This window comes from Alexandromys fortis, unplaced genomic scaffold (assembly GCF_014885135.2).
Source record: "Alexandromys fortis isolate MF-2015 unplaced genomic scaffold, M_Fortis_MF-2015_v1.1 scaffold_170, whole genome shotgun sequence".
In the NCBI taxonomy this organism is placed as follows: Eukaryota; Metazoa; Chordata; class Mammalia; order Rodentia; family Cricetidae; genus Alexandromys; species Alexandromys fortis.
Genome location: NW_026068084.1, coordinates 3,586,188 through 3,607,889, shown reverse-complemented (window position 1 = coordinate 3,607,889; position 21,702 = coordinate 3,586,188). Strand labels below are relative to the sequence as shown.

General features: G+C 44.7%; 1 protein-coding gene across 1 annotated transcript; it reads right to left on the bottom strand.

Annotated features, from left to right (window-relative positions):
- Positions 1-5,549: 5,549 nt before the first annotated feature.
- Csrp3 (cysteine and glycine rich protein 3) lies at positions 5,550-14,375 on the bottom strand. The gene is made up of 5 exons (XM_050122119.1): positions 14,243-14,375; positions 10,176-10,344; positions 8,527-8,659; positions 7,365-7,458; positions 5,550-5,830 (listed from the first exon to the last, which is right to left on the bottom strand). Exons 1-5 carry the CDS (start codon positions 14,352-14,354, stop codon positions 5,754-5,756), a joined length of 585 nt encoding a protein of 194 aa, XP_049978076.1. The 5' UTR covers positions 14,355-14,375; the 3' UTR covers positions 5,550-5,753.
- Positions 14,376-21,702: the final 7,327 nt, after the last annotated feature.

Below are 21,702 nucleotides of genomic sequence, written 5' to 3'. Positions count from 1 at the left end.
TCTCAGTATTCTTTTGCTGTGAAGAGATACCGTGACCATAGCAGCTGTTATGGAGGAAAGCATTTAATCAGGGATGACTTACAGTTCAGAGCTTTAGTCCATTATTGTCATGGTTGGAAGCATGGTGGCACTCAGGCAGACATGGTGCTGGAGAGTACTAGATCTAGATCCCATAGGCAGCAGGAAGAGAGTGTGAACCACTGGGCCTGCCTTGAGCTTCTGAGACCTCAAAACCCACCCCTAATGACACCCTTACTCCAATAAGGCCACACCTAATAGTGTCATTTCCTATATGCCTGTGGGGGCCATGCCATTTTCACTCAAAGCACACCTACCAAGTCAGTTTACTCAGATTGTCCACAGAACATTTAGATCAGAATGAAGGAAACTAGGTAAGAGTCCTGGACTCAAATTCAAACTCCCTACCTGAGACCTTCGGAACAACCATATGTAGAATGAATTCTAATTGGTCTTAATATTAAAACACGGAGTCAGATATTAGGGGGTGAAAGCTGAAAGATGAGAGAAGAAGCAATCAGCCACTAGCTCTTATCTCTATGAAATCCTCAGACTGAAAGGGATATCCTTTCTCTACAAGTCCTCAGACTGAATGCTTTGACCATATGTCTCCTCATGCCTTATCCTTATATTATTCTCTCTACCTAGCCTTATCCCTTCCTGTCTCCACCTCCCTAGTGCTGGAATTAAAGGTGTGTGCCACCACTGCCTGGCCTCTGACTAACTAGTGGCTTACCTCTATGCTCTGATCTAAAGGCAAGCTTTATTTGTTAGATCACCACAACCATATTCCAGGTCTTTATAGATAGAAAGTGCATTTTGTGTATTCAGGTTACTCCACACTGCTATATTGACCTGTTATAATCATGGAGCTTTGTAAGACAGAGGAAATGGCACTTTAAATGAAACTAGTATGAGGTAGCGAACATTAAAAGTGGTTCAGAGTAATGCAAATAAGACATAAGAATTGAGAGGCTAAGGAGAGACTCGGTGGATACTATCAAGGGATTGTTTATAAATGGTGATGTGGGATTCCCCTCTGTATGCTATGAATACCTTTGGTTAATAAAGAACTGTCTTGGGCCTATGCAGGGAATAGAAGTAGGTGGGGAAAACTAAACTGAATGCTGGGAAAAAGGAAGAGTTAGAAGCCATGAAGCCCCGCCGGAGACAGATACCTGAACTTTACCCAGTAAGCCACAGCTGCATGGCAATACACAGATTTATGGAGATGGGTTAAATTAATATGTAAGGACTAGTTAATAAGCTAGAGCTAATGGGCCAAGCAGTGTTTTAAATATTACAATCTGTGTGTGGTTATTTCAAACAAGTGGCCTTCCTCCAACAAATTGGCACCCAACGTGGCCAACTAAAATCCACTTAAAACCTGAGAGGACTTGAAAAGGAATTCTAGACAAAAAATACAGAATTTAACACAGATTTTTGCTGTTTGCTGGTGGTGTGCCACAGCTCCTTTAAGAAAGGTTTTCCTGTAGTAGGTGGAAAAAGCCACGTCATTTTGAAATGGTTGCTTTCTGGGCCATGCTGCCAGTGTGACCTCTGGTTCTTTCAGGAGGCCGAGCATTTAAATGGGGTTTATAAGCAGCATGTTACAAACTGCTTAATGGCTCAACGTAGACCCACTACATACATGGAACTGGGGCAATGTGCATGGCTTGCAGAGGCAGTAAACAGACTTCCATCATGTCGGACTGTGCAGAGCAAGCAGACAGGGCCATATAAACCCTGGTAATGCCACAGCTTAAGTTTTTAAGACATGCTTAGCATTTTAAGAAGTGTTCCTGGATAGTAAAGAATTACAGATACACAATAAGGACAGATTCTAAATGGGTCACAGTATTGGATAAATGTATGTAGGCTTGGGAGAGAGAAGAAAAAAAAAGAGTATAGGGAGTTAGAAAAATAAATTGTTAAACAAAACACAGTCTTTAAAGAGACAGTACAGACAATCAGATTAAAGGAGTAAAGATAATAAAAATAATAAGCCATGTAAAGATAGAATATTCAGAGAGTCTGGTTTATGTATATTGTGTCTTCTTTGAATTTTTTGACTGTGAAGGAACTAAGTAACCAACATACATTAAATTTGTTGTCTTCAAAATTTGGGTCTAAGGATATGTTGCTTTGGAAAAGAGGTTCTTCTTTTGTTTCCACAGAGGATGAGAACCTGTGGATTGCTTCAAGACTAATATGGATTGATGGACCAAGACCCCCTGAAAGGTCACCGTGAACCCCTCAAAAAATTACTTTACCCAATAAACAGCAGGAAGCAGTTTGGAGAGAAATATAGCCATATTCTCAAATATTATTTGTAAATGTTTCTTTACATTTTAAAGGAGGATATGCTATAGAGATTTGCATTGGTATGGATCTTAGTCTATTGATACAAATTTAAGGTCAATTTTGTTTTATATGTATATTTCTGCTCTTGATTAAGGTATTTTGTTTGTGTAGTTCATTTTAAAATGTAATACATAATTAAGAAATATAGGTTAATAGTCATCTATAATAGTCAAACTTGTAGTCATGTTAGTTAGATTTTCTAGATGTATAGAGATATATTTTAGTTAGATAGGTAGTCTTCAAATTTTTCAGAGACCTTCAGAATATTGCATTTAAAATGTTTTAAGAAGTTAGGACTTTTCATGACATGAAACACATCTGCTCAGGCAGCATCAATCTACTTCAAGAGGAAGATGGGCATTGAAGAGGCTACTTATAGAGTTGGTTAGCCATTTGAGCAAGAAACTGCTCTTGCCTGGACTGCTTGATGAACTGGACATACAGGATCCACAGAGAAATGATTGCTGAACTTGCCTAAAGATGAGAGTATCCTTTGGGGTTCCTGCTTCATGGAAGAGTCTGCCAGACATTCTTAAGGACACAGAAGAAAGTGACTGACAAACTGCCAATATAGGCAGAACTATCTTTGCAATATCTTGCTTCATGGAAAAGTCTGCTGGATACTATAGGCCTGTAGGCTGAAGATGGATGCCCCAACAGTACAGATATCTCTGTCAATTCTAGAGTTTTGAAAGTTGCTTACAATGCACTTCATGCTGTGAATACCATTGGTTAATAAAGTAATAAATTGTCTTGAGCCTGCGCAGGGAAAACTAAACTGAATGCTGGGAGAAAGAAGAAGGAGTTAGAAGCCATGTAGCCCTACCGGAGACAGATGCCAGAATTTTACCCTGTAAGTCACGTGGATATACACAGATTTATGGAGATGGGTTAAATTAATATGTAAGAGTTAACCAATAAGAAGCTAAAGCTAATGGGTCAAGCAGTGTTTTAAATAATAAAGTCTGTGTAGTTATTTCGGTTCTGGGTGGCCAGGATGGAACAAGCAGCCTCCCTCCAACAGAATGGTAGCATTTACAAAACACAGGGTAGGCCCCAAAGCAACAAGGAGAAGGATAACTTGGTTGTAGTAAATTTGGTACTTCAAGGGAAGTCAAGGGAACTAATGTGATAGTAACTATCTCCTCAGTGGCTTTAAGTATCCTCAGTATTAGTGTCTAAACACAGCATAAGACTCATTTCTTCCTTCTGTTGCGGTCCAGATGTCAGCAGGTGTCCTTCCATTCAGAGACACACCATTACTGAATGTTTTCACATCTAAGGCACTTTCTGTGTGGAGAGAACATAAATACTCATCCAAGAAACTTTGGCCAACAGGGCTTCATTGGCCAAACCCCATCATCTGTCCCAGAGAGCTACAAAAGCATTTAGGAAATGGAGTGCATTCAAGTTGTCCACCATGAGGTTCTCTGATGTTCTTAACTTTCTTCATTGCATGTCTTCTCAATGTTGGTGCATTCTGTTCTGTCTAGCTTCTGTTCTCTTCTACTGCACTCAACAGATATTTATAAAGTGCTTTAATTTGTGCCTTTGTTGTTAAATGAAAGGGCATACCATTCTAACAAGGATGCAAGGAAATTCAAAATTCAAGGCAAGGAGGTCGTACACCAGCTGTGGGAGTGCAAAGGTGGGCTCATCTGCTCAGATACTTGAAAAAGTACTTTGAAAGCATTTGACTTGGGCCTGAAGGAGTCAGGTTAAGGAATAAAGAGGGAGGGAGTCTCCATTTTCCAGGAATTCAAAGCAGAAAGAAGAGCATCAGCAAAGACATGGTAAGCAGAGAGTACAGGGCATGTTAGGACAGATTTAAATCTGAGTGTAGTCTGAACTTGTGTGGAGGATAAGTTATGTGATAGACTTTTACTGGTGGTAGTGCCTCCCCAGAATTTATGTTAAGTCCTCAAATCTCGTCCCTCAGAATACAACTATATTTGGAGATAAAACCTTTAGAGAAACAATTAAGGTTGGAGCAGATTATATGGATAGGCCTTGATTAGCTCTGGTGTTCTTATTGAAAGCCAGCTTTAGGACATAGACACACTTATTGGGCAGACCATGTAAAGACAAGATAATGAGACTTATAAGAAGCCAATCACGTAGACCCTTGATCATGGACTTTCAGCCTCCAAGAATGGGAGAGATTTTCTGTTGGTTGAGCCACCCAGTCTGTGGTGCTTTATTACAACAGCCCTAGTAGACCAAATGGGAATGGAAAGTTGTCTTCTAGAAGTCCCCTTGAGTCAGAAGCAAAGGTATTAGGAGTGGGGCAAGAAGATGAAGGACAGATCAAAACCACTGGGTGACAGTTTTAGCTTGGGTGCTTCCTTGGTGGGGTTGGCATCTGAAATGCAGCAGAGGAGGAGGCTGCATTGTTCTGCAGTCATGGCACACACGTGCCTTTGACTTCTAGGCAAGCCTGGCGTCTATTACAAGGCAAAATAGCGTATTGCTCTTAAAATCCATCTAGGACCTTGTCCAAGGCAACATGGAGGCAGTGCTAAATGACTGCTTATTTTAAAGATAGCCTTTCTTGGGGATTGTTTTCATAGCTTTTATCAAGAGATTTATATTTGTATTCCAAGTAGTTAAGGAATTGCAGAGAGATGGGGAAAATGAAACAGTGTGGTTGCTTTAAGAAGATACATATACTCAAGCCACAGAAGAGGCAGAGAAAGACATGTCTGATGGGCTGTGTTTCATTGGTGAGGCTAGAAATTTGATGTAAGAGGGGTGTCAAGAAAATTACTAAACCCCAAAGAACCACAGAGTAAGAGAAAATCCTCCTGTCATTTGTAACACGGAGCCACATCTCAAGTCTTGTCTTTTTCCAGGTCCCATAGTTTTGCAAAGCCCATGCTAGGACAAAGGATCAACCTTTCATTCATTCTATTAGTTCTGATTTTCCTCTTAGCATCAGCTTTCACGTTCTCTGTTTCCTCGGACCGCCTGTTTTCTTCTCTACTCTCGGTGATGAGGGAGATGCTCCCATAGGGACACTGGGACACTGTCTTCCTTTACCTCTTTTCCCAGTCTCTTTTCATGGCTGATACAGAAACTCATAAACCAGTTCTCTCCCGCTCTCTTTTTAAAACCTTGCCCTCTCTGCAAACAAGACAGACACGGCCACTAAAACATTTATTGCCTCTCCCACCCCAGGAATAGTGAATAATGAAGCATCTGTTACAGATTACATCCTGGGTTTTCTTCCAAATGACTTCGGGGCAGCCTATACCTGCTCCTGAGGAGAAATGCTGCCCAGCTACAAAGGAGGCAGTTTGGGGAAAACTCTGTGTCTGCGGGGTTACTTGGCCCTGCTGTTGGCTGGCAGGGTTGTGAGCACACATGCCATTTCACTCTTTCTTTTCCACTTGCTGTGTGAGGCCGCCAAACCCAATGCCTGTGGGGCCAAAATTTTTGGCGTAGCAAACTGTGAACCAGAAGATAAGAAAGAATATATGTTAGCATTGCTATTTTAGGTCCTGTCTAAATATCATCCTTTTTACCTGCCAGTAGTAGCCTTTTGGCAAATTTTACTTTTAAAGAAACAAAGCTGCACTTAGATTTGCTAGTAATCTTTATTTTAAATGTCTTTGCACTTCACAGAGTTACTGAAACTTCCTTATAAGATAGTCCACAAAAGCCAACTTGAATTGCCTGCTCAGCCTTCTGCCCAGGGCTCTCCCCTGCTGTGTCCACCAAGCACTCGGATGTGCTTGCAGTTTCTGATATGTACTGTAAAGTCCTTCCTGTCACTGTTCCCTGTTCCTGGGATGCCCCCTCCCAGGCCCACATCACCCTTCAAGCCCAGAGGACCGTCTTCAGAATCACATCCACTTTGCAGATGGTGCTGCACTCTGAACGCTCTCCACTACGACTCCACTTTTATTCATTTATGTTTTTCACTTTAAAAACTTTTTTTTTACATGCTGAGGTTTTTTTTATGGCTACAGCGAGATTCTAGGGTCTTATGGCCTATACATCTCTTCTGCCTATCAGACAGCAAGTGAATTCCCGTTCTGTGTCATAGGGAATTCTCTAGGCAATCTGGTCTTTGGATCTGTTTGACACAGTCCCACAACCCATCCTGGCCTTGAACTCCCATATCTACTTGCTTTTGCTTGCCAGGTGTAGGGATTTTTGGTTTTGTTTTGTTTGTTGTTGTTGTCTCAAGGCAGGATTTCGTTGTGTTGCCCTGGCTGGCCTTGAACTCACAGAGATCCCCCTGCCTCTGCCTCCCAAGTGCTGAGATAAAAGGCACTGTCACTACACCGGAAGGTGTGGGATTTATTACAAATGTACATGCTGCCACACCTGGTACCTAGTCTCAATTAGCAATTTCTCTTCAAGCCACCCCTACTCCCTTGTCTCCACCACACACATTCAAAGCTCCTGGAACACCATCATTAGGTGATGATGTTCCTCTGAACTTCAGACTATGCCTTAGAGGTGCTGTAGGGTTGAGGACATGTTGCCTTTGCTGCCTATTGTGTCCTTTCTTTTCCCACTGTCAGGCAGGAGCTGGGCCTCACCATCTACACACATGACCAAAAGATTATGGAAGCAGTTAGCAAAGCTGGAAGGATCAACACTAAAGACAGCTCTCTCCCTGTGATTGCTAAGTGGCTTGCAACATCTGGAGCAAATGTCAGGAGTGTAGAAAGATTGTGAGAGAGGCATACACATGAGGCCAGAACGATCTGTCACTCAGCAAGACACCCTTTCTGCTTCCCACTGGAAGAGAGATGCTTGAGTTTAACTGTTCTTCCTTATTTCCCAGATACCTTTGGTCCTAAGTTAGGGCCCAAATCCATGAGCTGGGGACAGGGGCTGCCCCATTTCTATTGTGTGGTTTTACTACCTTCCAAGAGCCCAAACTGCCAAGCTGAGCAACCTGATTCCTGGCAGACATAGAAGTTGAGCATGGCACAACTTCCACCCAGAAAGTCTCCACACCCACTTACCTTTGCAATAAAGCTCTCCATCCTTGTCTGTGACATTTGTGGACTCCAGGCTCTTCCCACAGATGGCGCAGCGGAAGCAGGTCTTGTGCCAAGGCTGGGAATCATGAGAAGGTTATTTATCAGGGAGGCAAGCATCACATTGTGGTCTCACTGGAAGTGCCCTGATACTACTGCCCTGGTCTTTCTCTTATGAAAGAAGGCCCTCAACTAATAATGCCAAGAGTTTCAAGAAAATAAGATGAATAAGATGCCATGGTTTTGACCAGCAATTCTTAGAACCCTGCTAATAGATTTATAATAATAATTTGCATGTGTGGTTCTTCAGAATAAACTCAACAGGAAAGGGCTTCCCCAGAATGGTAAGATCAGGGGACAAACTGGCAGGAAAGACTTGCCCATGAGACAATGGCAATGTTTATGTTACATATAATGTTCAAGAAATTGAAAGGGGAGGAACTAGGAAATTATCCAGGCAAGCCATTTGTTTTTTACTCTGTAACTATGATGGCAGAGAGGTATATGGCTTGGCTTCCAGTAGACCACCTCTGTCCTGCACATCTTTGTCTGCCAGGCATGGCCTAGAGGTCGTGTATGTCTGAAAATGGCTGGTCTTCATGTGACGTCAGCCCTAAGCTTCAAGCCCTTCAAGTCTCCCCTTCTCCTTATACAGAATGAACACAATTTTTCTTTCCCCAGGTCCAGTTCTTTTGGTGAACACCCTGGGTTTGGACTTAAAGGGCAGTGCACATTCTGAGACCAACTTGATGACTTTCCCCAAACCAGGATATGTGTGAGTGTGTGATAACAGAATCAATCCAAGTTGCACAGGGCTGATGGGGTTCCAGGGTTGACACACAACCATGGGGGGAGGAAGAGGGTCTTGTGCACCTTTGTATCCATGAGGCTTTGCTGCATGCCTTCTCCCCAGTATGTTCTTATTGCGACAAACTCGATAGTTGTAGTTGCCAAAGGGCACTATGTACAGTCACAAAATTTGGAAATGGCTGGGCTGGGGAGGGGGTGCGTGTGAGGCTTCTAAACAGCTGTGGAAGCTAAGGAGCATGAAGGGTTTAGCACCACCCACAGTCCCCACGGATTTCATTTCTCCCACGGATCCAGTGGAGATGAGAAGCCACTGTTTGGCTCACCCGGACATCCTCACCTTGCCACCTCCCATGACCTTCTCAGCAGCGTACACTGACTTCCCGCATCGTGGGCACTTCTCTGATTCTCCAAACTTCGCAGAGAACTTGGAAGGGTTGCTTGTAGTGGCTGCGCGTGCTGGCTTCGGGGACCTGGTGGAAACGGCAAGTGGAATGAAGACTGCTATCGGCACACAGTTGGAAAATTGTGCCTCACGTGATGTACCTCACTCCCCTGTGCCTCTTTCTCATCATCTACGATAGGCATAATCATAGGACATGTCTCAGTTGTTGAGGGTGATGGTTGTGTTAAAGCCCTGAAGACAGCGCCTGTTGGTGTGGATGCGCTAACGTGTGTTAGCTCTAATGATTTTACATCTTTCCTTTGACACTTTAGTGAGTATTCCATGCACGCCCATGTGCTGCCATTGCTGTTGTTACTTTGCTTTTGTTCTTTAGATTTCTTTTTTGTACTATCATGAAGCCAGGTGAAAACTACAGGCCACGATGATGCGCACTTTTCCCAAGATGGAGGCAAGGACTCAGCTCCTTGCAGTTTTAGTCTTTGATGTTCTATTATATGTGGTATCTCTTGAGTCTCACCAGTGACTGAAGTAGAAATAAAGTAGTGGGAAGAGAGGGAGGACCCGACAAGAGCAAGACTAGGCATCTCCTGGCAGCTGGAGCTAGGAAGAAACCCAGGTCTCCAAAGGCTTTGCACTCTTTCCCCAATGTCAAAAAGTAGGCTTTAGATGATGCAAGACAGCCCATGCAGCTGCCATCACCTCGTCATCTTTAACCGAAGGCCGCTAGCTAGGATAGCGAGTAATGAGAAAAATAAGAAAAGGCCTCTAGTGAGCACACATCCCTCCACTTTTCCAGGCTCTACAGTGGGTGCCCCTCTTCTCAAGAGACAAAATGACCAACTGCTCTCTGACGTAGGTACTCAGTTCAGCTAGCTGTTTCTGGCCAATTGCCCCAGGGCTAGGCCCAGACAGATACCAGCTGGCCAGCCAGCAGCTGTGGACCAGCCACTATCAGATTGTTTTCGAGTCTGGCTAGTGATGGTTAACAGGGAAAGTGGGGAAACGGATTGAGCTGGCAGTGGCCACTGTGATATCCCATACCCTCAGGATTGTGTTGGGGGATGTTAGTACTATACAGGTATGGCCGCAGGCAGCCACGGAGGCCCACAAAACCATCATATTGGTGTTTCCACCTGAGGGTCAGCTCTAGACCCATCTTCTTGCATTGCAGACATTACTCATCTTACAACCCAAGAAATAAATCTTCACCAACAAGCACACAGAGAATGACCAAGGCTTTCCTGCTCTATTTATATGATTTACACAGAAGCTCACGAAGGAGAAGAAGAGAGACTCCATGCAGTTTGCAAAGTTCAAATAATGAAACATCTGTACATTCTGGGTTCTCTCTTGACACGCAAACTGAGAAGCACCATGTAAAAGTAATTGCCCTTTAGAAAAGCAGATCATTTAGAGAGAGACAACACATTGTTAGGACTTGGTCAGAGTGAGTATTCCTATTGTTGGCAAGCCAACAATAGAGTCCATTCTCCCACTTCCAGAAAATGTTGCTATGGGAACAGAATGAACTGTCTTGATCATTGGAGACTAACAGAGAGAAAAGAAGCATGGCAGTAACTTACTGTTGGAACTGCAGGCCAAGATGCTCGCCTGTGTCCGTGCTGAGGCAGCCAGCGCCTTGTCCAAACCCGATCCCCTTGGGGCCATACTTGCGCCCGTAGCAGACCTTACAGTAGATCTCTGACTCATGAGCTGCCACTGTGGTGCTGTCCAGAGCCTTCCTGCAGGCCACTGCAGAGGACAGGAAGAGTCAAGGAGTAAGGGTTGACCTCCGCACCTCTCTCTTCTGCACCCAGAGCCCCAGGCCAAGAATACATCTGTGACTCCCAGCACATCTAGAGCAACTGTCTATTCTGAGTCACTTTCAAGACAGACCTGGTCTGGCAGACAAGGAAAGAGGCTCAGAGAAGAGGAACAGATGTTTGGTATACGCAGCAGGAAAGTGGTAGAAGTCAGCATTGCAACCGAGTATGGAGTCTTGGACCTGCTCGTAACAGTGATCCTGGTGAACTAATGAATCTTACTGAATGACATCAGGGAACTTGTGGGGTGGGGCAGCTTACTTACACCTTAGTCATATAGGAGCAGTTTCTGTACCCATCAAGGTTTTGTTATCTATTTGTTTGTTTATATATCTATCCATTTATTTTATTTGGTTTTTTGAAACAGGGTTTGTTCGTTTAGCTTTGGCTGTCCTAAAATTAGCTCTGTAGACCTCACAGATATCAACCTGCCTCTGCCTCCGGAGTGCTGGGATTAAAGGCGTGTGCCACCACTGCCAGCCTTCATCATGCTTTTTGAAGAACACTGTGATATTGTGTCCAGTTCTGGAATCAGGAGTGGGACAGAAGGGACAGAAGGGACACAATGGTCCCCTTCGTCACCCATTGGTTCAAGCCATTATCTATCACTTACCTTATGTCATTTGTCCCCAAATATAAGGTAACTAAATCCAAAGACAAAGATTGCAGAAGGAGTTGATTTCTAAGCTTGAAAAGACTTTGTGTGTGTGTGTGTGTGTGTGTGTGTGTGTGTGTGTGTGTGTGTGTGTATGATGTTAGAAATTTAACCCAGGGCCTCAGGTATTCTAACCAAGCTCTCTCCTATGAAGTTATGCAGGCAATCCTGAGGGTGGGACTTTTAAATATGTGGATGAAAATGTCATGTCATCTTATAATATTTAATAACACACATGAAGAATATATTGGAAATGCTATTTTTCCTAGTCTCACACGAACTCAAGGATCCCATTCTTTCTTGCCATCCTCATTCGGTACACTCCCTTTGGGGACAGCTGATTGTAGCTAGCTGCCCTGCACAGCTCATGTTCACTTAGATCTCTGTCTGAGCCTTTGTCAGGCAGCCCTTGTTTGACCCTTGACCAGGAGACTAAAGCATGAAAATGACCTCAACGCACAGAGCCTATTACCTACCATAGTTTCTAGGCAGCTGTTAGGGATAAAGCATTTCCACAACTTAACAAAACACTGCTGTGCTTTGCAATAATGGCCATTAAGGGTTTATAGTAATAATCGTTATGTGAGTATAACCTTAGAAATAATAAAACATGGGCATTCAATGTATTTGTTTCTTTAAAAGACAAAACAGTTCCACCAAGTGATCTTTATAAGGAACCTGGCATGGATGAGATCATCGCAGGTTAATATGCCTTTCCGAAATGGCATTTTGTTGTTAAAAATAGAGTAATTAAAACAGGCATAAAAGAAGAAGATTATGAATGAAGTAGGATGGGCCAGAGGTTAATGGTTGGGGAGTTTGGAAGATAAGAATATAGGAGAGAATTTATTCAAGTATCTATTGGTGTGGGAGGTCCTTCTGTCTATGTGTTGCTTTTATTGGTTAATGAATAAAGAAACTGCCCTGTGAGAGGGCAAAAGAACAGAGCTAGGTTGGGGAAAACTAAAGTGAATGCTGGGAGAAAGGAGGCAGCGTCAGAGAGAAGCCATGTAGCCCCGCTGGAGCTGGACGGAACTTTACCCAGTAAGCCACAACCATGTGAGTGGAAGTCAGAGGTTAACCTGCAGGAATTATTTCTCTCCCTCTACCATGTGGGTTCCGGGAATTCAACTCAGGTCATTAGGTTTGGCAACAAACACCTTTCCCCACTGAGCCATCCTGCTGGCCCCCGAAGAGCTTTTGTACATAGCAGTAGAGAACTGTGCTGCTCGGTACCCTGGCCACCATCCATACAGGATGTGCTGATAGGCTCACAAAATCATACTCAGCTGCAGTTGAGTGTGAACACTAAAAATATAAAATATCTCATGAGTCATAAGACATATATATTTGACTTATAGCTCATGTATTAAGTGAGATATTTCAAAGCAGATTTTACCTAGTCTCATTGGCATATCTATAAAATGATGACTACCATAGAATGCTTACGTATGTGGCTTACATACATTTCTCCTAGGTAGACTGTTCTGGAGTTTATCTAGAAGTCAGGACCACACTAGTAGGCTAAAGTGCAGTAGAGCTTCCTCTCTGAGCCCTGTTCCCTGCCAGCAGAGGCTTGGCTTGAGTCTGGTAAGTCTCTTAGATGTAATATAGAAAAGTGTGCCCTCCCCAGAGGCCCCTGCCCCTACAGCTGAAACCCACATGGCTGAGCTCTCATCCCACCCATGGGGTATGCTCCCAAGTGTTCAAACCCTTCTCCTATGTCTCCATTGAGCACAGCCAGTGTCATCTGGTGGGAAGTCAAGACAACACCCCCCCAACACACACAGTGGGAAGCTTCTGTCCACTCTACTTACTACACAGCGTCAAAGTTAATACGAGCAGGACAGAGCCTAGAAGGCCAGATTTCCAGGTGTAGGACCCCAGTTTTTTCCTAACAAATCTGTTCTTATCTTGTGGGTAGAGAGATGGTAAAACAGCTCCCTTCTAACCCCAAAGTTACACAGTTAGTGAATCGAAAAGCCTCAGTGTGAAGTTTACCTCCTCTTTGGTTCCAGTTCTCCTTCTGGTTCTGGTCACTTAAAGGACACAGACTATTTTTAGAGAGCCATTGAAGGCTTGGAGAATGGATAACAAGGTCCAGATAGTTATAAGTGAACACTAGTGAGTATGATGGATATATAAGATGACTTAAAAGACAATTGCCCATCTTTAAAATCCAAAGCATTAGTAAGTGTGTCAACTTAATCACCCAGAACAGTCCTCTTTTTCCTCTATAAACACAGTTGCTGAGGAGGGGACAATGGACCTGCAGCTGAGAATACAGCCGGACACTATTTCTGGCTGATACAGGTGGAGTATATATCTCTCGGCCCTAACATTTAGAACTTAGGCTTTGAAGTTCATCTGGAGCTCCATCAATGGATGCCTTGCAGCCACCTGAGTGGGGCGTGGAGCGAAAACTGAGCTGGCTAACAGATCCTGCCAGATACTGAACAAAGCTAGCCTGTGAGTCATTGCTTTGGCCTAGAAGCAGGGAAGGTGGGTGGCCTCCCCTCAAAGCCATGGCCCATTTGTCCCAGAAAAGGAACTGCAGAATGTGATGTCAAAGAGCACTGAGGCAGGGGTCTGATGGTGCAGGGGTTAGCCCTCACTCTGTTGCAGGTGCCTACCACCTCCTTGACCAAAGTCATGTGACAGACCCTCGAGTATGTCACAGTAGCTCAGAGCTCCCTCTATTTGGGCATTTGTAAATTTGTCTGACAGCTAAAGAGTTCCTTCATTCTGATGCCTAAGCCTGACATGTGCTGCCCACTGCCTTCCCTTTCTCAGGGAAGACTAGCCACAGCTGGCTTTGGTGACAGCTGACCAGGGCCACACACACACACACACAAAAAAAAAAATCTAGTTTGGGTCCAGACAACTGCTTTTTTCCTTTCTCTGCCAAGTCATACTTGGCAAATGTCACCGAGAGCAGGGCCAACACTGCTTGTCCTGACTCTTGAGCTAGGTGAAACCGCCTCTGAGCTGATGCCTGGCTAGGGGAAGTGCTCAAGGGAGCACTCTGCCTCCTCATGGAGCCCACAGGCAGGGTTTCTCAGAGCTTCCTGCTCCTGCTCCTGCATGCTGTTGCCACACTGGGACAATCACAGTAGGATTCAATGAGGACTCAGAGCTCACAGCAAACCCCTGGGGCTCTCCCCCAACTCACTGCAGAGGAAACAGGTCTTGTGGAAGCTCCTCCCATTGCACTGGATCTCTTCCGCATGGTAAACCGTCTTTTCGCAGGCTCCACATTTTGCACCTCCGCCCCAGTTTGGCATGGTGAAGACTCTGAGCAAGGTCAACCTAAGAGGATATAAAGCAAATGCCCTATGTTTAGATGGCATTGAGGGTAAACTGACCTAGAAATCCAGTGATCTGAGGGCCCGGGTACAGCCTGATTCAGTCAGTCATTCACTCCACAAATGACTACCTTCTACAAGCAGCCCCGACCCTGCAGGCTTTGAGGCATCTGCTTTTCTAGCCATCTCAGTCCCCTCTTCTGTTAAATTTCAGCAACATCGGTCCCTATTTATCTCACAGGGCTCCTAGAAGGAATAGGCAACTAATTTTTGTGTGCATAAAATTATATTCTAATACTATTTTCTTGTCCTCCCAAGTTTGAAAGTTATCTCATCAAAAGTGGGATTAACTTTCTGAACGTGCCGTGTTCTTGCCTGTCTACCTTAGGATCTCAATATAGCGAAGGGTCGGGCTTGGTGTACCTCAGAGCAGGCAGTAGTGATGCTGTTGCGGATAGCAGCTTGTGGTCTTGGCTTGTCCAGCTGGCAAAGAATATAGAATATGAAAACTGTCTTGTCGAGTGTTGCTTCTCGTGTCTGTTGAAGAATGCCATCGCCGGGCACACTATAGTGGCTCAGCAATCTGTGCTCCCAGCTGCCCTCAGCACGCTCTGCATCTAGAGGGGTTGCAGGGCTTTTCTCTGTCTCGCCACCCAACACTTCTCTCTGGGGTTGTTTAGGGGACCAGAAGATTCAGTGTGTGGGAAGGGATGTAAGAGCTCACAGGCTCAGTGGGAGATGGTACCGACCTGTCCCCTGCACCTTAGAAACACACTCTGCCGAGAGCCGTACCTCTCCTCTCTCTCAGCTGATTTTCCCAGAGGACGATGCTTAAGAGGTGTTCATAAAAGGGATGGTAAGCCAGAATTTTCAGGCCCTTAAGTGTGAACCCAAGTTTTTAGTTTCCTTGGAGCAAAGCTGAATTAAGCTGTCGATATTCAGTAGACTTCTGAAGCCCTACGTCTGCCCAAGGAGCTGAATTTCCCCCAGGAACCTTTGGCTTCCTAGAAGCTTGGTGTGCCACCGAATCATGAACACTAAGCACCATCAGGCACTCTACGAGGCAGTTCTGCCCAGTTCTTTCTTATGCTAGTTGCAATTAGCACTAAGCCCTCTTGGGTCACCTCTCCCGGTTGTGCCCCACAGTCTTACAACACTGGCAGTTTTTGCTAAGAAACAGAAGGTAAACAGAAAACAGACCACTGAACCTGACACTGGACTGAAGGGAATGTCTCCACTGAGCGTCTCTGAGATGCCATCCCTTTAGAAGTCATCTTAAACACCCCATGCTTCCTCTCTGTATCTCTCTGTTTATTTAGAAAAAAAAAAACTAGGAAACAACTTCAAAATAGGAAACATTTTGTAGGCGTTTCTATTCAGTTTATCCGGTGGAGTGGAAAGAGTGAGATGAACGGCTGGAATCAAGTCTGTATTCACTCGTTCTCTCACCGGGGGCTTACACCTGCCTGCCTGGTAGTGAACTAGGTCCCAAGTGGTGGGTCAAGGAGGAAACATAGAAGAATGAGTGGGTTGTGTCCCCGGCATTGAGAAGCCCACACTGAGAAAAGAAGACAAGAGCCAGAACACCTTGGACCAGAGTGCTGTGGTAACTCATGTGAGAGAACTTCAGGGATTATGGTCACATGAGAGACCACATTCAGAGAGTGACTAGGAGTCCAGCAGATACAGAAAAAGGCAAGGACATTTCAGGGAGATTTAAGAATTAGCAAAAAGCCGTAATGACTTCATATCTCCAAAACAGAGCCTAAGTAGTTCTACTGACTCCATTGAAACAGTAGACTCTTGAGTTGAAATGAATTTTGGAAATTGTCTGGCATATTCATTTTCAGCCAAGATGGCTACATAGAAAGCAAACAACTAGGGTCATTTCTTAGCTAACTTCTTTTTTCCCAGATCCATCTTCCACGTATGAAAGAACACATTTTCTGGAAAAGAGCAGAATCACATAATTGTGCTCATGTTTGTTTTGATCCCGGGTTTCAACATAATTCAGACAGGGGAGGAATAGTATATTTTATCTGAGAACATGACAGTGACCCTTGTAGAGTTAATGGCATGGAAACTTTCAGTGAAAACCACCTCAGGTCAGATTTCTCATTTCCTGTTGTCATCGGCATGGCCAGCAAGTTTAATGGAAGACTGAGAGACTGATATGCCTCCAGGGAAAGTATACACACACACACACACACACACACACACACACACACATGCATTTGCCTTGGCATATTTTTCAAAATGAGGGTAAAGTTACATATAATACCTCCTCACCAGCTAATGCATCTCAACAACCTGTTTGGAAGCGATCATAACTCTATGCCTTACATACATCAGAGCTCAAAACCCAAAATAGTAACACATAAAGATTCGCTTAATAGTGAATCCCATTCCCGAGGAAGGGAGCCCAGCAAGGGAAGCTACACAAGGAAAATGGCTTTGATTTCTTCTTCTAGTGCACACAAAAGGCATAAAGGTATCATAACATGTTCTGAATCAGAAAGCATGGACTCTTGATTGTCATTTGTCACTTGAACCCGAGGGAAATAAATGTTAGTGTCTTCTTGTGCACGGGACAGTTGTGAAGGTCATCAAAATGTGGTGGAAATTTAAAGCAAGACTAGGCTTTTCCAAGGCAAATGTGATTTTTTGTTTTCTTTATTACAGGCTATTCAAACGCCACCAATGTTCTAGTTAAGCCACTACGACTTGAGAGTACATTTTGGTCTTGGCTTACAGGTGGCCTTTTTGGCTTGTGCATTGCTTTGGAATAGCTGTGTTTCAACACCCAGAGCTGGGATCCGGATGAGCATTTACCTTGGCACAGTGCCAAGAGATGGGCCATTTGTTTATCAGCGTTGCTTGGAACTGGCAAGGGTCATTGAAGGTAGGACACCAAATATAGGTTTGCCTGTCAGTCGGCACTGTTTATCGCCTAGGTCACCCTGGCACTGCTTTCTGGAACTATTATTGAGGTTGCCGTTGTCAGAGACAAGTCATAGGTCAGGGTCAAAAGGGAGACAAGAGTTTATAAGGGTGAGGGTAGAGAGTGAAGCCTACTGTACCAGCTGGGAACAGACTGGTTACTCTGATCCCACTCAGAAACGGCCTTCAACAGGCTTCTTAAATATTGGCGCTGTGAAAGAGAATTGCCGCTGACTGGGAATTCTCTTTAGTGAGTCAGGAATAGGGTCCAGGCCTACAGCCTAGTCCTTTCTAACCTCTTCAAAGCTGTGTGGTCCAGGAAGCCAGTAACCTCTCTGACCTTTAGTGTTCTTCCCAAATGAGGACTCTTTGGGAACTGCTCCGAGAATTGCTTCTGCTCAGCTGCTGACACACACTCTGTAAACTGAGTGGTACTCAGTTATAAAATGTAGGTTTTGATTGGGTCTGATATCGCTCTAAACTGCCGTGTGTCACCTGAACGTTCTAAAATAAATTCAAGCTGTTCGTTGAACAGTCCTCCAATTTTTGTTCCTCACTCCCTTTCTCCTTCCTCCTCTTTTTTTCTTCTTTCTCTTTCCACTCATCTTCTGCAACTATGAGGCTGAAAGATGATGTTTTAGGGCAAAGTGGAGTATACAAAAAGCTGCCACTTAGTAACCGTATTTCTTCTTAGAGGCCTGTTTAACAATCTAGGAGAGAAGCTAAGTCAAGACACCTCAGTAAATGTGTTCAACTTCCTCTTGGCTCACTTGCTCCTCCTAAGAGAAGCCACCACACGGTGAGTCGATCTGTCTCCACAAGCTGAGACAGAGTTCTGGACTCCATGGTAGAGTTAGTACTATCTCAGACATTGCCATGAAGTCAAACTTTTCTAGAGCACATCCCTTGGATCAGGTACTCAGGAACTCATGACCAGTAAGCTATTGTTGAAACCATCTTTGCAGAGAGGGAAATGTGCATTTAGGAAAACTTACATCTCTGTCCCATATCACATAGTTAGACTGGAATTCCGATCTTTGACTCCAGAGCTGTGTTCACATGAATACATTCCATACATTATCTTGGACACTTACAACAGTCAAACAAAGGAATTGTGTTGTTCCCAAGTTGGGGATGAGAAAACTACACAGAGGCCTAGATGGCTTGACCAAGATCACACAGTCCGTAAATAGGAGAGCTGCATTTCAAAGATAAGTCAACTTGACCCATCTGCCACCTTCTGCTGCCTCCTATCTTCTGGGAGACGAACACCACCATGTTTTTCATCTGATGGCAACTGAGATCTCACAGACCCATCATCTCTTCATGGGGTATAGGAAGTATTCATGAGCGGAGTCCTGGGGGCCCCAATTTGGTAACATAAGGGACCTCCAAGGAACATGTGATGTTCACACATGAATAGAACTCCACTAGAGCTGGAGGTCTCTCTCACTGTTGGTTTTCATCTCCTGTGGGGATGGACATCTAAGAGGCTGCAATGTAGAGAAGCATTTTCTAGAGTCCTCCCAGCCCTGAGACCAATTTAAGGACCCGAACTGCCAGCGAGCGAAGACTCTCTCTGCAGAAATGCTGCTCAGGGGCTGGAGAGATGGCTCAGTGGTTAAGAGCATCGCCTGCTCTTCCAAAGGTCCTGAGTTCAATTCCCAGCAACCACGTGGTGGCTCACAACCATCTGCAATAAGGTCTGGTGCCCTCTTCTGGCCTTCGGCATACACACAGATAGACTATTGTATACATAATAAATAATAAATAAATATTAAAAAAAAAAGAAATGCTGCTCAGTAGTGTTCCCTCTCAAGTGCCTCTCCTCTCACAGTTCAGCAAAAAAGGCATCAAAGTGTGAGAAGACACCGGCTTGCGAAAGACCAGAGCCATATTCAGAACATTAACAGTCTGATCTGGGCACACGGCTCAGATTCCTGAGCACAGTCCCTATGCATGCCAAAGGAGTGGGTCAGTCCCAGAAGGCTAAAGGCAATAAGTTAGTGTACTCCATATTCATCCATGCTGCACACAGGGATCCAGGGACTTGCGTTGCCTATATATTATTATGATGGTTGGTTGGTGTTATTTACTCTATAGTTTAATCGATTTTTGCAAAACAAACAAAGCTCTCTGTCTTTTCTCTCTGTGGATCTTCATTTTAGACCACAAATCAACTTTCCCAGTCTTCAGAATCTCAGAGGTGGCCAGCACAGGAGTGGGGGATCTGCTCCCATCTCAGACTGCCAGTACCATTGAGTTGGCCTTCGGCCTACCCTGCCTCTCCGAAGCTCTCACTGAGCTTGCCTTGCCAATCACAGGGCTTTGAAGGGAAGCATGCCCACATGGAGTCACTGTGGCTGAGGGGTATCACATCCTTTTTGCTCTTAGAACAGGAGTCAAGGTCAGAGGACAGCTCCCTCCTGATGTTACAGATCAGGTGTATATAGGACATCTTTCCACCATCTCCTGTCACTAAACCTCGGAAGGACTCTGCTTAGAAATAACCATGAATGTTTCCTCTCGGGCATGGTGGACATGAGCTTAGAGAGACTAACGCACAATCGCAGTAACCCTGCTCTGAATTATCTCTGTAGTGTGGCTGACTTCTGCTCCTGGAAGCCATTCTTGGTTCTGCTTTGACCTTTGTGCTTTAAAGACCACATTGTACCTCAGTCTCATCCAGGTTCTGCTGCTTCCTGGCCATGTGATCCCCATGTGGTTGTTGCAGTCCCTTGAAGTTTAGTTTCTCCCCCTAAAGAATGATTTTTCCAGGACTTTCTGTGACTCTAAAGAAGCCCGTGCTTAGTCTGAAACGGCAAAAGGGCAGCTTGGCAGCATCAGGTGTCCTTCACTGTGTCCAGCCATGTCCTCAGGCTCCACACTCCACAGCTCCTAGACAATCCCTGCCTCCCTCGCTGCAGGGTCCTTCCCCGGGAGGGACACTCAGTTTCCACCTAGGCAGATCATATTTCTCTTTGGACATGACTCCCAACCCTCTATACAGTAAGCACTCCCAGACATCTGGGCAGCATGCTTGAGCTTGGAAGGCTGCCTGCCTGGAGTTGTATTTCCTGCGAACGATACCCCAAAGCCTGTATCCTTCCTCTTGACAAACGTGTCCATCACCTTTTCACTCCTGGCTAGCTTGTTAGCCACTCTGACTGCTGGACTTCTGTCATCATCTTGTACTTCACAGGACATCTTTCCTAACTCAGAGACAGCCCTGTGCCCCTTCTGAAAGGCTTCGTTTACTCATAGTCGTGTGAAATTTGGAAAGTGTTTCCCCGTGTCTTACTCAGTGCACACACGTCCCCTAGAGGTAGGTTCTCACCCTTGCATGTTCCTGTTCTAGAAGTGAAAACTGGGAAGCTAAGGGATATGCAGAGCTCTGAGTTGAACCTGTGACTTTGTTTGCTTTGCTTTTCTCCTCACTGCTTTGCAAGACAAACAAAGCTCTCTGTCTTTTCTCTCTGTGGATCTTCATTTTGCATCTACCGTGTGAAATGAAGGATTTGCATCTACCGTGGTTCTGTCCCACTTTCTGGGTAAGGCTCTTGTGGTTCACCTGTTGGTTGCTGCTGCTTGCTCTTCTCACCCTGTCCACATCCTACCTCTCACCCATCCAGGCTCTTTCTGGTATACTTGCTCTCTTGCCTCTGACAGATATGACCAGGCTATAGAGTACCCATCGACCCAACCTGGGAGCAAGCAACAAGCCCTGGCTAGGGTATAGCTCCTCCTAACAGTGGAGTTGCTGACACTCACTGAGCACAAATAAGAGATGAACCAAAGGCAAATCAGGAAAATCTCCACAGGTTCTGGGAGATAAAACAGTTCTTCACACGGTATAATGACCTGGTTGGAGGATGAAGCATTTTATAGTTGAGAGAGGTGTGGTAATTTCACACAGATGGCCATAGTGTTGATTCATAGGAGAGACCCTGGTCTTTGTTTTGTAGAAAACAGCATAGCATTTTCATCTTATACCATTTCCTTTGACACTCAGTCTCCAAAGTAAATTGAGGACACAGACTGTCTTTTACCCCTTTTCATGGCTTATGCCTCTGCCTGCCCTAATTCTGAGATAGGAGGCAGGTCTTAGGGCCTATAAACTGGCATTGCACCACACTGGAGTTAGACAAGCCCCTGGTTCTTCTATTGAGGGTTCACCACCCTGGCTAAGGGCCAGAACAGAAATTAGAAGCAGCATCTTTGATCTGCACAGCATTTCTGCCCAAGCCACTGCTTAGAACCACTCTCATCCTCATTCACTGGATATTAAAAAGAAATCCTCGACCAAAACTTATAGGAAACACTGGGAATCACCCTTGCCACTGGCAGTGAGTTAATCTCCCCATTAAATAAGAGCTTTTAATGGATT

Coding starts and splice junctions, on each gene's coding strand:
- Csrp3 (XM_050122119.1), bottom strand. CDS start 14,354: ATGCCAAACTGGGGCGGAGGTGCAAAATGTGGAGCCTGCGAAAAGACG. Junction 7,459..8,526: donor AGGTCATGGGAGGTGGCAAG/GTGAGGATGTCC, acceptor CATGATTCCCAG/CCTTGGCACAAGACCTGCTT. Junction 5,831..7,364: donor TGGAGAGCTTTATTGCAAAG/GTAAGTGGGTGT, acceptor TCTGGTTCACAG/TTTGCTACGCCAAAAATTTT.